We start from the raw sequence: 23,748 nt of genomic DNA, 5'->3' as shown, positions 1-23,748 counted from the left end.
TGTTTGAGGCGTTGAAGTCTGGTACCTTGGGGTAGATGCGTAACTGTCTGAGATATCAGAGAAATCAGAATTGTGAGACCAGAGCCTCCACCTCTGCTGGCATGTAACGTGCCAGCTTGGAGGGAGGCTAGGCTCTACAAGAAACAGCGATGGGCTGACGTCCAAATGGGCTATTACTTGTACCAAATGAAGGTAATTCATTGCCACTCCAGAAAACCATGTTTAAAAGTTATATACCAGCAACGGTATGGATATATAAAAAAGAAAAGGGCACCTCGTGAATTGGGCGATCTCTGATGGTGGCGATGTCTTCACTTCCAAGGTGCCACAGTCTGTACAGGAAATGGTATACATAATTATAGTAGAACTTTAGTTTTCTGTAGTACCACTAGCTCCTCGGCTGTACCACGCTGCCCTTTCATATGATGCAGACGAGGCTGTGAGCAGACGATCCAACAACACAAGGTTTCTAGAAAACTTCCATGGCGATCAAGCAACAGTGACCTACACTAGTAAAGCGGCGAACATTTTCCAACAGATCTCAGCAGATCGACCTGAGTTTTGACTTTGTGAGCTCAGCTCAGTTGCCGCATGAAAATCATCGGAACAGGCCAACATCCGTCGACCTAAGTAAACTTTGCCATTGCAAGAGGGTTGCCAAGTCTGTTATCCTTAGGTACATGAAAATCAAGGCATCAAATTTACCATCTTTTCGACTTTCCGGAGTTTGGGTCCCGTCATTCAAAGCAAGATTCAAAGTTGGGTTTGTTAATTGTTGCTCGTGATGGCAAACTGAAGTTTGGATTGATGAGACCGAAGCTTAGAGGTATCAATTTGGTCTTTTGCACAGACTCATCTCACTCGTGTACACAGATACCTATTGTACCTCGTCCGCTTTGACAGCCTGTCGTGTCATGCCCCTGGACGACCCGAACGCGGTCACTGACCAAGTGTTCGCAGATAATCGCCAGTTGCATGGCGCCGTTCCTGAGGATGACGATATCCACGTGTAGAGGTACCGTGTAAGTCTTGACTCGTTCGACTCAACTCCATACCTAACTTACGTCTATTCAGCAATGAATCGAGATGGGAGCACAGGTTCCCTTCCAACACACTCTTGATTGAGTTAAACGCAGCATTACCCCATATTGGACCTGCTGGAAGAATCCTATTTCGGATCCGAAGCCTGCGATATCTTCAATGTCTGGTGACTTTGCGACCCCTGATAGCTTCTTTCCAAGGTGAAGAATGAACACCACCAGTGACCCCCACTTGGAGGAGCTCTGTCCAGTATTTATCCATCAATCAGAAGGCTCAATTAGCGACAATATCAGTTTAGCCGAGTACTGGACACAAAGCGCGTTAACTTTGGGTACAATAAGTCTTGCACTAACAGGCATCCCCCCAAGTAACCCCACCATGCCCCTCACAAGTTGTCCCCTCTTCCCCAGTTTTCCCCCAGTTTACCCCCAGTCTCCAACGGCCTTTAGTGTAGTGAAGATGACCGACGACGGGCAGCTTTTGGGCCGCGCGAATGATGAACCGAGACCGAGAAAGTATTTCGCTGGTTCGGGGGAATTATTGTTCTGTAGACTGAAATACATCTTGTCCCCAATTCCTCAATGTTGTCGTCGTCGTCGTCGTGAAACAAAGCTGCTCCTGTCTTGCATTTCTCACCATCATACCACAACTCGCCAAGAGGCATACTCAACTCATACACACCTACGAAGAACAGTCAACATGTCTGACCAGGAAATCACAATAACGGGCTGGACCACCCGCGATGTCCGCTTCCCCACCTCCCTCGACAAGACGGGTTCCGACGCCATGAACGCCGCCGGCGACTACTCGGCCGCTTACTGCATTCTCCAGACTGATTCCAAATATACCGGACATGGCATGGTTCGTCCTTTCTCTTCCCTTTGTTCCCAATGTTTTCCCCTTTCAAGAAAAGGAGTCTTCAAGAAAAGGAAAAAAAAAAATCATGTAAACTAACACAATCTCTTTGACAGACCTTCACCATTGGCCGCGGCAACGACATTGTCTGCTCCGCCATCAACCACGTCGCCGACCGCATCCGCGGCCGCACCCTCTCCTCTCTCGTCGCCAACTGGGGCCAAACCTGGCGCCACCTCGTCAACGACTCGCAACTGCGCTGGATCGGTCCAGAAAAGGGCGTCATCCACCTTGCTCTCGGCGCCGTCGTCAACGCCCTCTGGGACCTATGGGCCAAGGTGCTGGGCAAACCCGTTTGGCGAATCGTCTCCGAAATGTCGCCCGAGGAGTTTGTACGGTGTATTGATTTCCGGTACATCACGGACGCCATCACCCCCCAGGAGGCAGTGGAGATGTTGAAGGAGACTGAGAAGACCAAGACGGAAAGGATCAAAGACGCCGAGGCGAATAGGGCCGTGCCGGCTTACACGACGAGTGCGGGATGGTTGGGGTACGGGGAGGATAAGATGAGGGCGTTGTTGAGGGAGACGATGGAGAAGGGGTACAAGCATTTCAAGCTCAAGGTGGGCGGTAGTGTTGAGCAGGATAAGAGACGGCTGGGGATCGCGAGGGAGGTGATTGGCTATGATAAGGGGAATGTCCTGATGGTGGATGCGAACCAGGTCTGGAGCGTGCCGGAGGCGATTGAGTACATGAAGGAGCTGAAGGAGTTTAAGCCGTGGTTCATTGAGGAGCCGACGAGCCCGGATGATATTCTGGGTCACAAGGCGATCAGGGAGGCGCTGAAGGAGTATGGGATTGGAGTGGCTACGGGCGAGATGTGTCAGAACAGAGTGGTGTTCAAGCAGCTGTTGATGAGCGGGGCGATTGATGTGTGCCAGATTGATGCGTGCCGGATGGGAGGCGTCAATGAGGTGTTGGCGGTGTTGCTGATTGCGAAGAAGTATGGCGTGCCGATCGTGCCGCATTCGGGCGGTGTTGGGTTGCCTGAGTATACGCAGCACTTGAGCACGATCGACTATGTGGTGGTGAGCGGGAAGAAGTCGGTGTTGGAGTATGTGGATCATCTTCATGAGCACTTTTTGTATCCGTCTGTCATCAAGGATGGGTACTATCAGACTCCCACCGAGCCTGGGTATTCCGTGGAGATGAAGGCGGACAGCATGGATCGGTTCGAGTATCCTGGTGGTGAGAAAAGCTGGTGGAGGACTGAGGAGGCCAAGCCTATTCTCGAGGGACCCAAGTTTTAGCCAAAAGCTAGCGATGTAGCGGTGGAATTGAACTCGTGCCTTGATAGTGGTCTTTTTGGTGTTGTTCACTCCTTGACGTGCCCAGCTGTAGCAACGTCCAAAATCTCCTTTTCCATTCCCTCGACATGAACAACCTCGATGCCGGCGTCCTTCAGAGACTTCCTGCCCGTGTTCTCTTGAACAAACTTTTCAGGTTCCAAAATCCCAACATAGACCGTCTTGATACATCCAGCCAGCTTCAGCACTCTCTCCACACATGGCAAGTTCCCGCTCAAGCGCTTGGAGCACGGCTCAACAGTGGTGTAGAGAGCCAAGTCTGAGGGCAGGACCTCACTCAGATGCTCTTCGGGGACTCCATGCTGTTGGGCTAGTTTCATAAAACAACATTGCTCGGCATGGCTGTTGCCCTCCAGTTCCAAGGTGTACCCGGTCGCCAGGATGGTGTTGGAGGGGACATCCACGACGACGGCTCCTACCCGGTAGTTGGTAGGTTTTGGAGGCGACTTTTGGGCCAAGGAGAGGGCCAGGCGCATGTATGCCTTGTGGTCTCCTGGTTGGATTGAGGACGCCATCTTGAGACTTGCTGTTGGTTGATGATGAGGGAAGAGAGAGGACAATTGGCAGCGCTGAACTGCCAACACCTCGGGGATCTTGGCCGGTCCGTCATTGCCGCTGACAGCTGTCGGTCTGTCATTCACAACAACGACATCACAGACCCCACCCCCAGATTCACGGACCCCTGTTCCACCGATAAGATAAGCCGCGTCGTCGCGTCTCCCCAGAAGCAGTGATTATCCTAAATCACCAACTGAACAATCGATCGCATCGCATCGTCAGAATTAGAATATCCGCGTATTTTCGAAACCTGGTTGTACATCTTCAGGTCAAAATGCCACGTCCCAGCAAAAAAGCCGCGAAACCGCCTTCCGACTCCGGCGAAGATGACCACGACGAACATGACCTCTCCGACGTCGAAGAACCCCCCACCATCGACCCTTATGAGGTCCTTGGTCTCGAGCGCGATGCGACAGCCGACCAGATCAAGACTGCGTATCGGAAGTCTGCGTTGACGAACCATCCCGGTATGTTTCCATTTCCCTTTTCCATCCCCATTCCCAATTCCCTTTTGCCTCTTCTCCTCCAGTCCTCACCCCTCCTCTTCTCCCACCAGCGTCTTCCCTCATCCTTCTTTCCCCTATTGCTTCCTCATACCAGCATGCTAACCCCATCTCCATTTATGTAGACAAGGTGCCAGCCGAACAAAAGGACTCTGCCACCGCCAAATTCCAACAAATCGCCCTCGCCTACGCCATCCTCTCCTCTCCCACCCGCCGCCAACTCTACGACACCACAGGCTCCACCTCCGAAACCCTCGCTTCCGATGACGGTTTCAACTGGGCCGAATACTACAAGTTCTGTTTCGCCGATTCCATCTCCCCCGATACCATCGAAGCCTTTGCCAAGTCGTACAAAAACTCCGACGAGGAACGAGCAGATGTCCTGGCCGCTTACACTGATTTTGAGGGCGACATGGACGGGGTATACGAGACCGTGATGCTCTCCGACGTTCTGGAAGATGATGAGCGGTTTAGGACTTGGATTAATGAAGCGATAGAGAAGGGGGAGGTGGAGGCTTATCCGAGTTATACCAAGGAGACGAAGAAGAAGCGGGCGGCGCGAGTAAAGGCTGCGAGGGGCGAGGCTAAAGAGGCGGAGGAATTTGCCAAGGAGTTGGGAGTTTATGATAAGCTTATGGGTTCCAAAGCTGGAGATGCGAAGACGGCGACAAAGGGAAAGGCGGGGGCTAAGGGAGGTAAAGGCAAGAAGGACGATGGTGAAGGTGCCCTGGCTGCGTTGATCCTGGCGAGACAGCAGAGTAGGGGGGATATGTTTGATAAACTGGCGGAAAAGTATGGAGCTAAGCCGAAGGGGAAGGGAAGCAAGAGGAAGGCGGAGGAGCCACCGGAGATTGATGAGGAGGAGTTTCAGAGGATACAAGCTGGGTTGGGGAAGGGCGGTCCGTCAAATGGCGGGACGAAGAAGGCGAAGAAGAGAAAGGCGTAAGCAAGTGCTTGATTGTCCGAGTATGATTCCAAGTGGTTGCAACGGGTCAATGGGTTTTGGAGTTCCGGTCCTTTTGTGGGTTTATTAATTTGTTCAAGTATGGTGTTCTGGTTATGAATGTTTCAAAGGGATACCAAACGTTGCGAGTTTCGTTCAACATCAGCACATCAATCATCAATGCGAAACCAGCAGATGACTCTGACAAGTGCTGGTTATTCACAGGTTGGCTAGCTCGAAATATGTTTTTACCACATTCTCTTCATACTGACGATTCTTTTGTTGAACGCCCAGTCCGAGACAAACCCAGCGAGTTTATCCATGTTTCGTTATTCACAAGCGTCTATTTGTGGGTATCATGACCTTCAACATGAGAACCCTTCCAACTCCTACCTTTCCCATTTCCACCCTCTTCGCCTCTTTATCGGCAACCGTCACTGTCCCCTTCGTCTCCAACTCCACTCTCGGGTCATTATGCTTTTCGCTCGGATGCGTCGCAGTCCTTGTGTCGATATTGTGGCCATGAAAGTCGAAGCTGTGTGGGAGAAGGAGGTGACGTTGAGAAGACTTTGACTTGAAGAGTTCCCCAGTCTTTCTGCCTCCAACGCAGGAAAACAGCTGGTTGCTTCTTCACTCTCAATCCATCATTCCACATCTCTTCACTCTCACCTTCCATAGCGAAAGTTGGATTGTGTTCAATTCCCATTACTGCTCAGTAACAGGAAAGTGTATCACATGGTCCCTTCGAATCATCGGCACACATCCAGTATTACTGATCGACGGTGTATATCGGTATGTTCCAGCGCCAACATGCTTAATCACGATCTTCCAATACCCATCCCCAAGGAAGTCATAACATCGTCTACATCCCGTCATCATAGCAACCAAACAATCAACATATTCAACCCAGCCAACACCGCCGCAGCCGTAACCCCAACATCCAACCCACTCGCCGCACTATCATCATCATCATTTCCATTTCCACCCTCCGAACCTCCACCCCCACCAGTCCCCGTCGGCAACCCAATCCCGCCCGTACTAACCCTCGTCCCCGCCGGTCCCGGTCCAAAGTCCGAGTTCGTCACAGCCGGCCCACTCCCCCCCGCCGTCCTCGTCGGCGCTCTCGTAGCCGTAACATCCAGTCCCCCACCCCCAGCCGTCTTCGTCGATCCCGCAGAACCATCCTTACACTTGCCCGTGCTGGACGGCACCGCATCTTGCCCACTTCCAATCTCCACAATCTGCTCTCCGCAATTTGCCGCCTGCGCCAGATGCAAGTTTCGGTTATCCTGATCAAACACCACATACGCCGCTCTCAGGAACGAATCCCCAAACACGGGCTCGTCATCCGTCGGCAGGACCCCCACCACACACACCCCCGTTTGCAGTTCCCAGATGAAATCACCATAAGGAACCCGAATCTTTTTATTAGCTGATGTAGACGATCCAAAAAGGAAATCAACCGAGCCAGCTTGTTCCGCCACCGCGCAATCAACGACATAAAACCCTGACTCGCTATCATACTGACTGCCAGGGAAACTATCGCCAATAGCTTGGAAGATCGTTTCCGGCAGCCGGGACAAAGTGCCACCCGAGTCCAGAAAAACAGGGACGCCAATCTCTTCGGACTCGACTTCCTCTCCGTCGGGGTACGTCATGCCTACGCCTGACAAGACGATCCAGTAGCGGTCGACGCCCGAGGGGGTCTGGGACGGATCGAGCATGGGCACTTTGGCGAGGCTGCCGGAGAACTTGCCGAGGTCGACGCCGCCAAAGATGATTGCCCCGCTAGGGTTGTCGATGCTGCGCAGATCGAGCGAAAAGGCGCGCGAGGAGATGATGCCCTGGGAGGCCATGGAGTCGAGCAGGTAGGGATAGGGAGATTGGCCGTCGGGGGAGACGGAGGGGGAGAGGCCGAGGATGCCGAGGGGGATGTCGATGGATTCGAAGCCGATGCCGAGGATTTGGGATTTGATTTTGGCGGCTGTTGGTGGTTGTTAGCTTACTGGCATGGAATAAAGGGTGATAAAAAGGGGGGGGACAAAAGGTACGTACACCCAATAATCACATCATCAGTCACATACTCAATCGTCACGTTCCCTTTCCCATATTTCAAAATATCCGCTGCCCCTGTATCCTGAATCGTCTTGCTCTTGGTGTAGTCAAACTGCCGGAAACTGTTGCAGTACTTCTCCTGGCCCGAAGTCTCACATTGCGGGTTCACCCACAGATCCGGCGACCCCGTGTCCAAGATGAGCGTCACAGTCTGCGGAGGCGTCCCGATGTCAATGTCAATGGTATAAGTCGTGCCTAGGTTCTGGTTCTTCAGCCCTTCGTCTTCCTGTCTCTGTCGAAGCTTGCGAGGAGCGCCGTGGGCGGCGTGGACGGAGGCGCGGATGAAGCCGTTGCCATTGCCGTTGCGACTTATGAGTGAAGGGCTTGAACGATGTCCTTGGGCGGGTGAGATTGGGAGTTTGATGGGTAGGTTTGGTGATGCCAAGACTCCTGCTGCTGCTGGTGAAAGCAGGGATACATATAGGGAGAGGGTGGTGAGAGGTAGCATGGTGATGGAGGTTGGACGGGGTGCTCAACAACGGCCCGGAAATTGTATGAAACCAGACATAGACGACCAGCGTCAAACTCTCGATGAGACTGAGAGAGAGAGCTGGAACCATGGGATCTTTTATGTGAATGGCTTATAACCCATCTATCTACCTACCAAAAATGGAACAGAACCATCCATCCATCCATCCATGCTACGCTTACGAGGCTATTGGGCTTCAACCCCAGCTTCCATTCCAGTCTGCAAGCTGTATACCCTTTTCGTGCCACCGAGAGTTTTAGCTACACTACCAAGCCTAGGCAGGCTGATAGCGTGTCCAGTCAGACCAGTCCTTGTCTCGGCTCTTGTCCAGATGAGGGATCCAGGAGGCGATTTTCCAACACTCGATGGCGCATCGCGACACCCAATGAGCTTTGAGAGGTGGTCGACTGGAGGGTGGCAGTGACAGGGGTATAGGGGGGGGATCAACATGCAGACCATGATCAGGGTCGTACTGTAGTGTCAAGTTGTTGATCCATGTTGTAGACGGATGCCCGGCAGGCAGACGGCTCAGCCTCTTTTCAGTTCTTGTCTCTTTGTCTGTTTCTTTTTGTCTTTTAGCTGGTGTTGTGTACTGTGCACGCCTGTATCGAGCTATCCTCAGCCCCTGTGGCTCTGATCCGGGACGGACGCATGTTGTCGGCTTTTTTTTTTTTGGGTAGAGGTAGAAGTCATTATGGGTTCGTTCATTTTGAGAAGGGTGTTCTGTTACTGTAAAGCAGGAGGAGGAAAGACAGGGGTGGGTTGGCGAGGGAAGAGTGAGGTGGGATTGACTTTGTTCAGCTGGTGCGACGTCAATAAACGAGCAGGTTGAGATATGTGATAAGTGAGGATTGAGGTTCGTTTTTGAAGAGTCTCGAGCCTCGTCTTACTACAGTTTTTTTCCTCACGCTGAGTTCCTTCTCTTTACCTACACTCTGTTCTGTCTCTTCAACCTAGAGTCTTGTCCCAACTCATGTCACAACCCAGCCTTCTTTCCTCTCAACACCCTTTCACCTCACAGCTCCCGTCCTTTTTCTGCAGAATTCACGTTTCGTTAACGTCTTTTGTAAACGCCACGCTTGGCATAATCCCCACCCCAGGCAACCTCAACCCCTTCAAGCCCCTCCATTCATCCAGTGTCACCCATCCTCTCTCTTCTCTCCCCGCACGCTAGAAGGCCGCTAGCGGTTTCTTACATACAGGCGAGTCAAACCTTGTTTCCAGGGCTTGGTTAGGTTGTTCCATCCTTTCCACATTTGACTTTGAAGATTTTATGTACACTAAAAGTGTCGAGATGACGGTGAACCAACGGTTATATGTGATTTGTGATGGGGAATGCTTGTTGAGCTGAGTGAGCGTGCCTGTAAATGAGATCAAAAAGCCTCAAAAGACAGCGCTGTCAGCATAAACAAAGCCTCAAGTAGCCTCCACCAGGGCAGACCATCACTGCGGGGCAGTTGGGCACCTAGGCAGTGTCACATCACTCACTGTCGCTGTCATTGTCATCGTCACTGGCACGTTTCCGTTCTTTCCAGGGAGGCACCTTTCAGCAAACCATCGAATGGACCCTCAGCCACCAGCCATCACTATCACCACCACGGCACCTTAGCCCAGCCAGCCTTCTTGGTGCCTGCCAGTCCTGCTTCTCGGTGCCTGACACTCCGACACAACACGACAAGCATAATCGTCAAGGCTGGTGGCTGTTCCATCGTGCTCACCGTCCTCATTGCCCATCACAACGTGCTGGTGTCACACAACAGGGAGTGTGACACAAGCCCACCATTACACCACAAGAAGCAAAGCCAGGCACGCACCAAAGCCACGCATCGAAGCAACGGAGCGAAGCCATAAAGTATGTATTGAAGATCTGGTCCACTTTTGGCACGGTAGGAGGGTAGGTAGGTAGGTAGGTAGGTACGGCCTTCCATGCCATGCCTCCCATCACTCGGTCTTTCGCTTTGGGATAGCTTTGCGGGTTGCTGTTATTGGCTAGGTAGGTACCCTGGTTATTATCTTGTTGTCAATTGGCAGAACGCATGGTCGCATGGGCGCATGGTTCATCCAAACTTCCATGAGGTTGGTCGGTCGGGTCAGTGCCGACCACCTAGACTAGTGAACTAAGATAGATTTATAACTAAACCCATATTCCAAGTAAAGCACGAGCCACTTGTACATTCTTCCTGCTCGACACCTCACGGGTACAATACCCAGTTGATAGGTACATACGTACCTCTGTGACTAGCGGATGTAGGTCAAGAAGAGTCAAGACAGATCAATCACAAAATGTGAAGATAAAGAATTCCGACGGCGAGTTGCCCCTCGAGGGGTCCCAGTTGAGAACTAACCGTACTTATACAAGAAACCTAGATATCAAGAGTATTTCAATAACATTATTCTTTATCTAGGTGGGTGGGTATCGAGAAAGAGGAGATCTTGCAAACAACGAACCAAGACAACGCAAAAAAAACAAAGTACCTAAACGGATAAGTAAAATCCAAACACAATTACCACAGCATAAATCTTCAACACAGATTAAAACAAAAAGAACAGGGCAGCTCGAAACAAAGTTCCAGTATCTTTTATGGATTCAATTATACCTTGTTTCGACAAAACACTTGTGACGGCTTTCTCTGATGCCTCATTTCTAAAAACCCCCCAACCAACACCAACCCCACCCTCCCGTTTGCGCCCGTGAACCAACTCTTCCCAATGAGCCAACTCCCTTCAACATGGCGCTGATGGATGATGATGATGATGATGATGATATGTATGACATGGACAAATGTGGAAAGACGATGATGTATGCACCCAATGATACCCCTGAGATATTCTCCTCCTAGTCTTCTTCTTGTTGTTGTAGAAGGTCCTCCCTTGTAGTTTCGTTATATATGGCCGTGATATCCTCCTCCTTCATTTTCCATTCGTCTCTTCTCTACCCTCCCCCATTTATTTAACCAACAACAACCCTAGCCCCTTCCTTACCCAGCACTCCCCTCTCTTTCGGTTTGGGACTGCTCCCCCTCCCCTTCTTTCCTCTGAACAATCCAAAAATGCCTCCACCTCCACTGTCTTTCCCACCAGCGCCCCCACCGAGTGCGGCCGCCGCATCCGTCGGCAGCGTGGCATCCTGTCTCGCCAAATCGCTCCAGCTACCCCCTCCATCCAGCGTAACCTGCACACCCCCCGTCGGACTCCCCACCATCAACGACGACGATCCGTTGCCCCGGCCCTGACGAACCGGGGTGGTGTATGACTGCGGGTAAGGAGGTAATGGTGGAGGACGGCTAGCCGGGACGCCGCCGCTGCGGCCTGGGCGGTGCGAACTGGTAGGTCGGGGACCGACGGCGGCCCGTTGCGAGTCGTAGGCGTTGTAGCCATGGGAATGTGAGTGGGCGCTTTGAATCGAGTTGCTTCGTTCGGGGTTCTTGGGAATCGAGTTGCTTCGTTCGGGGACGTTTCGTTCGGTGTTCTTTGGCATCGAGTTGCTTCTCTCAGGAACGTTTCGTTCAGAGCTTTTGGGCATCGAGTTGCTTCGCTCGGGTATGTTTGGGTTGTGAGCCACTTGCCCGTTGGGGGCGTTGGAGTGTTGGAAAGAGGAGTGGCTGCCGTTGGGGTGGTGGGTTTGCACCGCTTGTGAGTGCGAATGCGCGTGCGACGGCGCGTGCGAGGTCATCTGTGTCGCTTCGTCTGTTGTAAGGGCTTGTGCCGGGCGGGTGTTTTCGTCTGTCACGGGGGTAGGCTGGCCGTCGGGTGTCTCGGCTTGTCCTTCGGTAATTCTGGGGTTTGTTAGCATGGTGATCGTAGTGCAAAGAATGTCGGACATACTTCTTGTAGGCAGCTAATGTGTAATCGAAGGGACGGAAGTCGGTCTCAATCATCCGGTAGAGTTCCTCTTCACGGATCTCCTTCTCTGTGGCGTCATCCTTTAGCTTCTCGCGCGGCTTCTGCCTTCTTGCACGAGCTTCTAATGGTGCTTCTTCCAGTAAAAGTTCCTCCAAATCGTATGTGGCATCAAAGTTTGTCTTCTCCGATGACGGGACGAACACGGGCTCTACCTGCTTCCTCTCTAGGGCGTCAAAGTCGATGCCAGAGAAGAACTCGTGGTAGATGAAGCTCTCCCAGGTGTGACCCAGACGCTTATCTGGGTTGAACTCCAAAGCGTCCTTTATGGCGTACATACAGCTCAACTGAACTGGAGGCTGTGTTACGGGGAATCTGGGGTTGGCGGCTTGGATAGTCTGGCTGAGTGACTGTTCGGAGTTGCCCTCGAATGGCCTCTGATGGTAGAGTCGGTCAGCATGGCTTGTCTTGTCAAATGAGAGAGCGCAGCAAGACAATGTAGTCTGCCATCCCCAGAACTCTGACGGTACGTACCTTGTTATAGATGCACTCGTAGAACAAAACACCCAACGACCACCAATCAGCACGGACATCGTAGCCCTTACCAGCATAGACTTCTGGGGCAAGGTATGCCAAGGTACCGGACTTGCTCGTCAATGTCCTTCCCGGCACAATGTCCGAAGCAACATTCTGATAGCGTATATAATTAGCCTGGTTACACAAAAATAGGGGCCCAGGGTTTGGAACTCACAAAGTCAGTCAAATGGACATGGCCATCAGCATCGAGAAGCACGTTGTCGGGCTTGACGTCTCTGTGGATGATGTTTTGCCCGTGGATGTAGCGCAAGGCACAGCCGAGCTCTGCAATCCAAAACCTTACCGCCGCTTCGGTAAAGGTCTTTCTCGAGATGTGGAAACGTAAATCACCGCCGCTCATGAGGTCAACAACCAAGTACCTGGTCCACTGTCAGCTGATTTTTCCGCCAATGTCGAGCTTGGTGGCCACATACATGTACTCGATATCCTGAAAGCTGTATCGCAAGTTGCAGATAAAGGGGTGGTTGACATGTTCGAGCATTCGCCGTTCTCGAATGATATTTCTGACGCTCTCGGACCGTACAACTAGGGAGGGTCAGCCATTGTGCCTTGGGATACTCGAAAAGTCGTACAAGACCTACCTTCATCTTTTCTAATGTATTTTAAGGCGAATGTCAGACCGGTATCTTTTCGCTCGACAATGCGCACCTTGCCAAAGGCACCTCGACCGACTACTCGCAGGAGACGGAAGTGATTCAGGTTCACTACGACATACGTTCAGTCAGCATTGCAACCTGAGATCATCTGGCCATTTCAGCCCAAAGGAGAAAATTGTCTTACCTTCGCCGTCAAGATCGACGGGCTTTCCCTGGCTGTTTCCCATCCCGCCCTGCCGACAGCTGCTCTAGATGCGATGACAAACGCGGCTGACTAGGTACCCTTCTTTTCAAAGTAGATAAAAGATCGAACAGGATATTCAGGCGACACAGTCCATGCCGGGGACAGCTGAGAGGGCTGCTGGTAGTTGGAAGTGTTGCGTGTGCCTGGTGGTGTGCTTGGCTTGGTGGGTCTGTCACAAGTCGCCAAGTGGGAACCCAAGATTAATGATTATTCGGGTTTCAGGTCTTGGCACTAGTCGAGTCCAAGCAGCAGCGCACGAAGAAGTTTTGGAACGGCAGACGGCCCGAGGTTGGTCTCTTTGTTCTTTCGGGTTCGAAGCGGCGATATTCCGTCTCTTCGTTCCTGAACACGCAAATTCGGGTGTGTGGAGTGTGCTGGCTGAAATCCTCTTTTCTGTTTGTCTACGTCACGCACGGTACGGACTGGCCGCAGCGAATGGCGAGGTCGGATCAAAAGTTGAGGATGACCGTTGGTCGAGACCACCGCGGTGGACTGGCGGGTACGGTTGTCGATTTGTCTGAGGTGGCGGTTGACTTTGCGCGCTTCGTGAACACACACGAAATCTGGACCCTGGATCTTGGGGCCTATCGTATGCGACTAACAAATGTTATTTGGTATCGATGGCGGAATGCGGTGAGACGCGATTGGCGAGCGAGGATGTGAAACTTGCGAAACTCGGTTGAGTGTGGTGGACGGCAGCTGGTGGTGGTGTGGTCGTCGTCGTCGTTGTTGCTGTTGTGGTCGATTCGACTCGAGTTTCCTGGAGTTTCGTGGACGTGAAAGATGAGAAGGACAGAGCCGGAGAATGGTGAGCACTAGCAGACTACTGAAAGACACGAGCGAGGACTTTGGAGGAAGCGGGGACAAGCGGAAGAAGCTCCAGGCTCAACCAGCCAGGTCTTGGAACGAGTCTCGGGAAACGGGGGGGGTTTAGGCCGGAATGAAGAGCAGCGATAGTAGTCTATCTTTCGTTTTAGTGGAGGGATGGATCGAGGTCCCCGTCGCTTTTTTAGTGTAGTGCCGCAATGGGGGAGATCTGAGGTGACCCCGTTGTCAATTGCGAGGGGGAGAGTGCTGGGTTGGGGTGACGACGGGTCGAAATTATGTTTGCTTTTGGTGTGCTTTGTTCATGGGACTGTACCGACCTAAGCTGAAGAGACCGACAACGAAGACCGTCGACCACGAAACGGAAAAATGTAGGTTGGACAGCGGCGGCGACAGGATGCAATGCCAATGCGTGTGGATGGATGACTGGAGTCCACGCAGTAAGTAAGTAGGTAGCCGGGGACACCAAGGAAGACTGCTGGACGGACGGGGGCGGCAACGGACGGAAAGAAAAAGAGACAATTGACACGACAACAACGGAAAGCGGTCCGTGGTGGTGCAGTGGTGGTAGGTACCTTAGGTAGTACCTCTAGTGAGTGGTGGTGCCCTGGTCGCATGTCCTTGGGTTGTTGTGCAGGTGGGTGGTGGGGACCACCTCTAACAGCTAAAATGATCAGTGACCAGTGGTGGCCCGCGCAAAAGGCAGCCTCCGTGGGTACCCTGACATGCGCCAGATTAGTGGCCAATGCCCACCACCGTCCAGGGCCATGTTATACACGCCCCATCCCAGCCAGACGGGCAACCGGTACAGATGGGAGATCCACTCCCGAGATAAACACCATTCAGCGCCCGCCAACCGTATGAGGGGATAGTGGTCTTTGATATTGTGTCTTTGCGAGATTCCGAGGTTCTGAGCAAATGGCGATTGTGATTGGTGATAACTCCCCCTTTTGCCTTTTCCATTACCTCTAGTGTAGAGCCTCGCTGTTGGAGAAAGAGGGGGGAGAGACAGCGAGAGAGATACAGATCCACCGATATGATTTTACTGCTCCTTGCTTCTCCCACGCTTTCTTTCTCGTGGTGAATATTTTAGTTGTCCGCTGTCATCTGCAAATACGTAAAAGACAGAAGAAGTGAAATGGAACATTCCAAATTTCCAAGATCTCAATCTGGGGAAACTGAAACTGACACCGACAGTCGCATCGCAAGCAACGCAACATCATGATCACAAGCTCCTACATTTTAGACAACCAGCCCCTGCGTCCTGCGTGAAACCATGTCAGGTCCATGGCAGGATGCCAGGCGGGCAGTGTGATGAGATGCGGTTGCCCTGCGCAAGATGTGTGATGCCCAGAAAAGTGCCCGCCGACAGAGCGTGGCCATCGCGTGGGAAACTAAAATAAAAAATAAAAAAAAGCGCCAGTCTGGGCATTCGCCTCAGGCTGCCTGGGCTGCTGGGCTGGGCTCACCACCACCGCCATCACACCCACCTGGCGTCCTGGGCGACCTAGCTCCTCGTGGACAGTGGACTGTTTCGAGTTTAGCGGATGGACGAGCGTTACCTACCTAATCATGCCCTGCCACCTCAACTCTCTTTTTTTTTTTTCCCTAGGCGAGCGCCAAGCAACCCTCCACTCCCCAATTTCCCTTTCTTTTACCTGCAAAACTGAAGCGGAAGCCTCAAAATATCCTCGGTTCCTCACTCGCTCGCTTCCACTACCCATCCCCGTAGTGTGTACACTAGGAAATCTCCAGTTTTAACGTTAGCCGGACATGTCCGAAACCGGTCGGTGGTGGTACTATCGTGCTTTTCCAGTCTAGCTCGGTTCCGACATGACGGTCCATGCATGAAAAGTCGAAGCGCGGTGAGAGTGGCGTCTACCATAACCAACGGAACACGCTGACCACGTCACCGGTCACTCACAGTTCGTTCGTTCGTTCGTTTTTGTTGGGGGAACATGTGTTCGGTCGGATTCCCGTTTTCCTACACTACCTTGTCACATTTTGTGCGCGTGGTGCCCATGTCTGCCGGGAGACAGGATGAAACTTGTCTCCGAGAAAAGGAAACCATCCAGAACAATGCGCATACCAGCAACATCCCCGCATACAAGTTACCGAAATAGACGAAACATTGATTTCGCAGAAATGAGAAGAAAAAAAAGAAAAGAAGAAAAAACAGACGAGTCATCTTTTCGTTAGAGTTCACGACATTATGCGTTTGACGTGTGTTCAGCAGGACAAAGACACCTTTTTTGGTCATGAATATCACGGAAACCGACATTGATCCTTCCTTCTTGTTTGCTCTGAAACGGAACATGGGATGGAGGGGGGTTGTCATCGGCACCAACAGACGCAGATCAGATTCGATCATCACAGCGTCTCGTCATTTTACTTGCACACACACCATGCTGATACCAAGCCATCAATGCTTCACCGCAACAAAACCCGAGAGAAAACCGCAAAGTGTACACGTGTAGAGGTCCCCCCCCCCCCCCCCCCCCCCCCCTGATATGCGAAAATCTCGGTTCAACACCAAACACGAAAAGAAGAAAAAGAAAAAACCAACTGCAAACGAAAGAAAAAAGGAAAAAGAGAAAAAAAAAAAAAGTCATCTTCGAGAAGAAAAGAAGGAAAAAGAAAAAAGAGGAAAAAAGAATTAGGTTTCCTTCCGCCATTTCCGCACCATGAATCAAAACCTGGCAGCGTTTTCCCTGGCTCTACACTAGTAACCATTGACACAAGGCAGAAACGAGGGCGGAATAGGAATATCCTTGCCTTACCACGTGCGAACTACGGCACAAGAAATGCATACACTACACTACACTACACTACATATGCACCAGTTATCACTGTTTGAAAGGCGGCAGGATGGGATAATCTATAGGATTGGAGCATGGCAAGTGCAGATGTGTGTAACCGTCACAACCACCATTTATTTCATTGGGTTGGTGTTACTTACCCACGTTCAGAACCATGATTTCTTGATGGCGGGTTATCTTTAGGGTGTTTGGGCATACTGACTGCGGATTACCATCTTGTTGGGAACTAAGGAACAAGTGCTTACATGTTGATGATGATGATATTAGGCAAACGACATGAAGAAACCTCCAACGCCAACGGTAACTCAAATCATCCGAAACGAGTTGCTGATAATAACATTCTCACCACGGCCTGCCCGAATTACTCTCATCTGGTGTAAGTAAACAGATGACAAGAATATAGTGCTACGCGTCCACAGTCTTCCTTCAACGGCAGGGGCCCGTTCGACTTCTCGTGCTTCGTGCTTTCCTTGTGCTTTGTGCCTGGTTTAACCAACGTTCGGGTAGCTGCAACGTTGAAGGATTGCTCGCAACTACTTAATTTACAAGCAATTGGCGTAACCAAGGTTACCTATGAAACATATCGATTGAGTAATTGATTGCTCACATTTTCTCTTTTTCTCATTACCGTGTTCGACTGACGACCAGGCATATCATCAAACTTATCAATACACCCAAGGGTAGGTGACATCTTGTCGTAATGTTTGTACGCGTCTCACCGTCTCACCCTCTCACCGTTACAAACCGTAGGTAGCACTCATCCGCAACCACAACCCGCGAGTCCCTATTATTATCAGTTATCACCGCCCAGGTATGTACATGTAGTGTCCTACACATATAGGTATGTATGTCCATGTCGTTCAACCCACCCGGTTCGTACCTACCTCTACCCAAGTACTTCTTGCGCGATAGCAGCGCATCGTATATAGCGGGAGGTATCAATGCGCTCCAGTCCTGGTGAGAGTAAGTTGTCTAATGGTGCTGACTGATATCGATGTTGTTTCAATCCCAACTTCAAGTTGTGTTCACTCTGAAACGAATGAGGGGGTTACATCGCAGCTGCCGTGTATGTACCTACCATCAATTCATCATGTTATGGTAGCAAGAAACGGATAAGATGGTCCAGTTTTGTCAAGTGGCACACAACCAAATCCCATCCCCGGGCATCTCTACCATCCCACCATTGCCATCCTTCCGTTCCGCTCATTGTCCGTTCAAGGGCCTCTCCGTCTCTCCCACACCACACGCACACGACACGCACACGCACACGAGCGCCCCCCTTGGCTTGACTAGACCTGGTCTGGCCTCCCGCCACGCCCGCCTCTTTCTTCCTCCTCCTCCGAATGTGACAAAAGCCATTGAAGAAAGAGAGGTGAACGTGATCCGGGGTCGATTGGTCGGCTCACTGCCTTGATTGGTTTTCGAACCCCAACCACCGACAACGCGCGTGTCTGGCCTGACACTTGACCCCCCCGGAACCAGGATGGGTAATGCCCAGTCCACTGTTCTACCGCTCTTCTGGAAGCTTTCCATTTTCGTATGTTCCGATGTTTTTCAATCTTATCCGGTGTGACGTTCGGGGAAATCCGTCCGTCTACCTACACTAGTCGTCTACCTTTCCCGTTGTGGAAGATTTAAACGAAATTCAAATCCAAATCGATCGTGCGACGGGGGTTACCTATTGAACGTTTATCCTTGAATAAGGTAGGTAGGTAGGTAAACCTGGGATCATTGCATCGAGAGATCGCTATCTGCAATGCAATCTTGTTCCATGTTCACTACATTCCTCTACGTACTAACAAACACTGTTTTGTGATCATTGATGCCCGGTCTAAAACTTAACCCGTGTGTAGGTACCTCAAACATCATGATCGTGGAGAACATGAACCTCAAGGGGGAGGGCATGGAAAAACATCATATCATAGGCAACGCCGTTAGAATCGGTGAAGGGTACAGCCATTCCGAGATATTTAGTCTACATAGGTAGGTAGGTAGTGTACCTCTAGGCAGAGCAGGAGGAGTTGTGCGCACAGGTAGGTACATACATACATAGTGTATCTCGCTTCCCTAGAGTTCTAGGCACACGTACCTAGACAATGGCTGAATCTCTTCGTAATCGGATATCTTGCTTCTTACTCCCGTTTACAACTACCGAAGACGAACGAGGGCATCGATTGGTGACTTCTCTTTAGATTAGTTTAGCGGTCTACGCTACTTACCCTTGATAGTACATTATATATCGTAGCATTAAGACAGTGTGATATGCCGGGAGACTATATTTGTGGAGAGCAGTTAGCATGTTTCTAATGGTTTGTGAAACACAGTGCTTGGATATCTAGAGATAGTGCTCTCGGAGAGTTCGTTCATCGCGGAAGCATACCGATCATAATAGGTTTCGATATCGTCGTCTCCTGAGCCGAATTCCGAAAGCTACCTCTAGCGTACTGCAAGCAGTCCGATCCTTGATTACATATCAGCTACGATATGATAGGTACCTATGGTATGCCCTGATGTCCGTGATTGATAGCAGTCTGCGAGATCAAATTAACGATGGATTCGCTTCGGATATTACTCCGGCGTAAATCGAACAAAGCAGCGGAGAAAATAAACCGAACCACAGTTATACGTCATCCAATCTGGGGGTTCGCTCATCTCTCTCTCTCTCTCTCTCAACTTCCCTTGGTCGTGCCTCTGAGGGCGGACATGCTGAAATGGGTTGGGGAAACAACTGAAAGAGACAATGGAACGATTCCGCGATTTCCATCAATCCATCACTTGGCACGGCCTCGGTAGGAGAACTACCGGATGCACCAGTGCTGGAACTAGGCTAGTGCCTCTCTGAAACTACCTAGTGTAGCTCTGTTGACGATAGCTTCAGTGTGCAAGCATGAATAAGCTTCAAGCTCGAATCCAAGACAACTACTGTAACTGACGTCGCACTTTGACCAGTCGGAGAGACTCTATCATATCTGTCTTGACCCTTTCTTTAACCGTCGTGAAATTGTTTCCTGAAGATCTTACCGGAAACAAGGAGACACAATGAACCATTTTAGCTTGCTCGAGATAATGGTACGACATCTCGTATGCCTTGGCAAACCCGTTGTGAGGAATATCAAATCTGTGATATGGCGATTATGATCCCATCAACATCTCACCGCAATCTGCAGCGCAAAATACATACTACATGGCAAACGGAACATGCCGGAAGGGACCGATTACCTAATGCTGAGCCATCAAGGGTCCTCGGCGGTGATGTTGTGGGATAGGGTTGCAAGCCGACCTTGATAAACGTCCGTCCGTGGAGCCGGCAGGGAGCTGATGGAGATTGATGGTTGAAACATGGTGGAACGTGGAGATTTGCCATTGAAACCCAAGACGGGAGCATCACGGACCGCAATGCGACGGGGACGAGCTGAGGTGGATTGCGAGGAAATGCGGTGCCGGTGATCCGAATGGAACGGCACCGGGAGATGAAAGCTCGTTGCTGTGACAGATGAGGATGGGAAATTACAGTCAAGATCACTCACACAAGAGACGGGCAGCGCTGGACATCGCGGTGGCTGCCTGCCGACTTGCAAGAATGACGACGGCGACAAGTCTGTTGATCACGAAATGAGTCGACCGACAGAACTTAGCCCTGCTCACCACAGCAACAGAAATATCAGCGTAATATCACCATTGTATGTATCACATCCCGAGCCATGATAACTGAAGCTTCGTTCTTCCCCACGTCGCCCCCCTCGAGGAACGATCACAGTGAAAAAAAAGATTTGTTTTGGTTCGACATCAAAAATTACGGCCGGAACGGCCCCGAAGGACAATTCATGACGGCTAGCACCACGATGTGCAATGCAGGCTCTCCGCCATACTACTCGGTTTTCTTGATCTCCGCGCAGTCAACCAAGGTAAGTATGAAGAAAAAAAAGAGAAGAAGAAAAGGCTAAGAAGTGGGAGGGGAGGCCCTGTTTAAGTAGGTCTTGAGAGATGGCCTGTGCACGAGTGCAAACTTCCCTGCACCTGGCGGAAATTGCACTTGCGCACGGACGTCAAATGGCAGAGTGGTGTTGGCAGGCAGATACTGTCAAACAGATACTAGAGCAGGTGGTGGGCGGCGGCAGGCAAGAGACGGAGAGAGGGCCGGAGACAGAAGAGGGATGTTTGGACAGAACATGCTCTAACAATCGAAAACCACCAGAGAATGTTGACAAGCGATTCACTCTTGATATCCATTAGTGCTCTTATAAAAGCTCAATACTCGCCGGCATCGAGATAATGTGTTGGATCAGATGCTGAGTTGTTAAACCTCAATGCCGTCCATTGGCCCCACAGCGGACGATCTGTTCCTTGGTGACGTCACTTGTTCCTGACAGGCATCAAGGCACTTCACTTTAGACCGGACAACAACACTTTCCAATGTGATCGCGTCTTCCTCAACACCACAACAAAACTGAAAAAGAAAACGAGTAAAAACTTTGCAGATTTCGCAGTTAGAAGATTAAATTACCCAAGAAACCAAGTCAGGACAAAATCACAAATGGCCTCCCGAACCCTCTTCACCCGCGCCACGGCCCTCCTCCGGGCCAGCGCCAGCGCCGCCGCCACGAACCAACCTGTTCAAACCGGATCCATCATCTCCATCTCCATCACGAGATCCACTCCTCCCCTCATGTCCGGGTCAACCCGCGCCTACCACTCCACTCCCCTCCTCCAAACCGCCAAAGACTTCAAATCCGACCGGACCACCCTCCGCCCAGCCAGCTCCGAAGGGACCGTCTCGGCCTCGGACGACGACGTGGCGCACCTCGACAAGACGGCCTTTGACCCCAACAAGACCTCGCCCAAGGAAGAGACCGAGTCAGCGGGCAAGGAGTCCAACGGCAACCCGCTGGAGACCAGTGGAGCCAACAGACAGTTCTCCAAGCCCCAGGGCGATAATCCTGCTGAGGGCGACATGTCCAGGGGGGAGAAGACGACGGCTGGTGGGGGCAAGGAGAAGAAGAAGAGTGGTGGGCCGGCGGCGGGGAGTAAGAAGGGGGGGACGACGAACTATCATGGGAGTAAGGAGTAGGGGGTTAGTGCGATGGATGCTTGAGGGGATTGAGATGGATGAGAGCGATATTGTTTACACAACAGGACTGGTATGAAGGAACAGTATTCTGCCAGGAAAAGACAACTCGTGTTGACGAGGAGGGGGCTGCCGCGATGTAATGAGGGGATCGAGCGCCATGGAGGACTATGCCGGAGACGAGAAGACGGTTCTGGGTTGCATCTTGTGTTATGAGATATGATGGGTTTCATTTGTTGGCTTTTGTTTTGTTATAGGTATCGATGGTATGGGAGATGGTACAGGTACAACAGCACTGTTGCTCCTATCGGCATATAGGCCTAATAGACATCGACATCATGCTTGCTTCCTTGTGCTCAACATCAATCATTTAACGCTTTACATATATATACATATCTCTCATCCAGCGCAAAGTGTCCACGTGGTATACCATCCATCCTTCGAAACCCCATTCATTCATTCCTCCTTCCCTTTACTACCCAATCCCTCAAGCATACAACCCATCCATATCATCCTCCTCCTCCTCTTCTTCTTCCTCTTTCTTAGTCACCACCTCCCTCCTCTTCCCCATCTCCTTCCTACACATCGGACAAGTCCCCTTACTCCTCAACCACGGCCCCACGCACTCAAGATCAAACCGATGGCTATGATGACACGGCAGTTCCACCACCAGACAATACTGATCATCCAGATACCTCTCGGCGCAGATAGGGCACTGCTCGTCCTCCTTTAGTTTCTTCCTGTCCACCCTGTCCAGCCCATCCAAAAACTCTTGCGAGACACCCTCGATTTGCGTGGGCGGGCGGTGGATGTCCTCTTCCAGAGAATCGATCAGCGAGTTGAGAAAGTTGCGGTTTTCGTCGGTCGGTGCCGAGAGGGCGAGCACGCCCATTTGGTCTTGGAGCAGTCGGTAGAGAGCGGCGAGGTCGACGGGGTTGGGGGTCGCGTGCGGGTTGTGGTGGTGCGACTGTGACTGCGAGGAGTTGGAGGTGGAGGTGGAGGACTCCGGGGCGATGTTGTGCAGATGGGAGGTAAAGGTTGACATGTCGACTTTGCGGCGGCGGGGCGCGATGGAGGAGGGTTTAATGTTGTGTTCGACTGGAGGGTGAAGGATGGTTAGTGATGCGCTGGTGGGAGGAGATGAAGGGAGGGGGAGAGGAGACGGGAGCGTACCTTCGTATTGGGTCGCCATTTTGAGTAGTTGTATGCGCCGAAGCTGGACTGGGTATGCGACTGTGTTGGAGAGATGGTAATGCTGGGAGGACTCGTGAGGATGGTCGTGGGTGAAGGTTGAGAGTCGAGTCAAAGGTGCGCAGCTCTGCCCTGTGATTCAAGGTCTGCGGGGTGTTGAGGTGATACCGACGCAATGCTGTTGGGGCTTGAGTGGAGGAGTTGGGTCGCTTTGTGAGGACAATAATTCGAAAGCAACACTATGGTAGCTGAAGAAGTGGAAGATGGACCTGAATTGTTGGTGTCGCAAGACTATATAATTTCCTTGAGTAATATGATGGAGATGAATCTCGGTACCTAGGTATAATCTTGAAGACGATGCGGATGACCTGGATACAAATCGTGCTGCAGTGGAAATAGCTTCGGCGAGACAGGCAGCTCGAGGTGACGCGGGGCTTTGGTCCCCTGGAAGCATCCACTGAAAACACGCGTGCAATGGTGCCTATCGCTTTACCTATGTGACTCCAAGTGGCCCGTGCACTTACAGCACATCATTTATGCACCCCAGACTGCTTCCAGTGCCTGACCTGACGAGCATAAAGAAGGCCTGGACCTGGAATGATCCCTGGAGGTTCCCTTTCAGAAGATATCGTCATTTCAATAATCTCTCGGCACCAACACTTGATCCAATTTTGGAGTTGCTCTTTTCCCCTTTTTGTGTTACTCGATACCGAATACGCC

At 51.4% G+C, this 23,748-nt stretch overlaps 7 protein-coding genes across 7 annotated transcripts; 3 read left to right on the top strand and 4 right to left on the bottom strand.

Moving 5' to 3' along the window:
• Positions 1-1,740: 1,740 nt before the first annotated feature.
• B0T23DRAFT_442867 (enolase C-terminal domain-like protein) lies at positions 1,741-3,239 on the top strand (the record flags this gene model as incomplete). Its single annotated transcript, XM_062840833.1, has 2 exons — positions 1,741-1,902; positions 2,013-3,239. 2 exons carry the CDS (start codon positions 1,741-1,743, stop codon positions 3,204-3,206), a joined length of 1,356 nt encoding a protein of 451 aa, XP_062693442.1. The 3' UTR covers positions 3,207-3,239.
• On the bottom strand, positions 3,240-3,867 carry B0T23DRAFT_153801 (cytidine deaminase-like protein). Its single transcript, XM_062832586.1, has one exon. It carries the CDS (start codon positions 3,776-3,778, stop codon positions 3,272-3,274), a length of 507 nt encoding a protein of 168 aa, XP_062693441.1. The 5' UTR covers positions 3,779-3,867; the 3' UTR covers positions 3,240-3,271.
• Positions 3,868-4,006: 139 nt separating this feature from the next.
• B0T23DRAFT_153774 (uncharacterized protein) lies at positions 4,007-5,470 on the top strand. The gene is made up of 2 exons (XM_062832585.1): positions 4,007-4,288; positions 4,450-5,470. Exons 1-2 carry the CDS (start codon positions 4,096-4,098, stop codon positions 5,268-5,270), a joined length of 1,014 nt encoding a protein of 337 aa, XP_062693440.1. The 5' UTR covers positions 4,007-4,095; the 3' UTR covers positions 5,271-5,470.
• Positions 5,471-5,991: 521 nt separating this feature from the next.
• On the bottom strand, positions 5,992-7,925 carry B0T23DRAFT_153748 (aspartic peptidase domain-containing protein). Its single transcript, XM_062832584.1, has 2 exons — positions 7,323-7,925; positions 5,992-7,251 (listed from the first exon to the last, which is right to left on the bottom strand). Exons 1-2 carry the CDS (start codon positions 7,828-7,830, stop codon positions 6,143-6,145), a joined length of 1,617 nt encoding a protein of 538 aa, XP_062693439.1. The 5' UTR covers positions 7,831-7,925; the 3' UTR covers positions 5,992-6,142.
• Positions 7,926-10,519: 2,594 nt separating this feature from the next.
• B0T23DRAFT_153724 (kinase-like protein) lies at positions 10,520-13,337 on the bottom strand. The gene is made up of 7 exons (XM_062832583.1): positions 13,069-13,337; positions 12,870-12,992; positions 12,702-12,813; positions 12,443-12,647; positions 12,226-12,381; positions 11,677-12,128; positions 10,520-11,627 (listed from the first exon to the last, which is right to left on the bottom strand). Exons 1-7 carry the CDS (start codon positions 13,109-13,111, stop codon positions 10,802-10,804), a joined length of 1,917 nt encoding a protein of 638 aa, XP_062693438.1. The 5' UTR covers positions 13,112-13,337; the 3' UTR covers positions 10,520-10,801.
• A 7,611-nt stretch (positions 13,338-20,948) lies between these two features.
• Positions 20,949-21,840, top strand: B0T23DRAFT_359059 (uncharacterized protein; the record flags this gene model as incomplete). Its single annotated transcript, XM_062836216.1, has 1 exon — positions 20,949-21,840. Exon 1 carries the CDS (start codon positions 21,307-21,309, stop codon positions 21,838-21,840), a length of 534 nt encoding a protein of 177 aa, XP_062693437.1. The 5' UTR covers positions 20,949-21,306.
• Positions 21,841-22,324: 484 nt separating this feature from the next.
• Positions 22,325-23,029, bottom strand: B0T23DRAFT_429186 (uncharacterized protein; the record flags this gene model as incomplete). Its single annotated transcript, XM_062840177.1, has 2 exons — positions 22,325-22,935; positions 23,011-23,029. The coding sequence occupies 2 exons, from the start codon at positions 23,027-23,029 to the stop codon at positions 22,325-22,327; spliced, it is 630 nt and encodes a 209-aa protein (XP_062693436.1).
• Positions 23,030-23,748: the final 719 nt, after the last annotated feature.

The sequence above is a fragment of the Neurospora hispaniola genome (genome assembly GCF_033458365.1).
Source record: "Neurospora hispaniola strain FGSC 10403 chromosome Unknown B0T23scaffold_4, whole genome shotgun sequence".
NCBI lineage: Eukaryota > Fungi > Ascomycota > Sordariomycetes > Sordariales > Sordariaceae > Neurospora > Neurospora hispaniola.
Note: the sequence above shows the minus strand (reverse complement) of the source record. Positions and strands in the feature narration are given on the sequence as shown.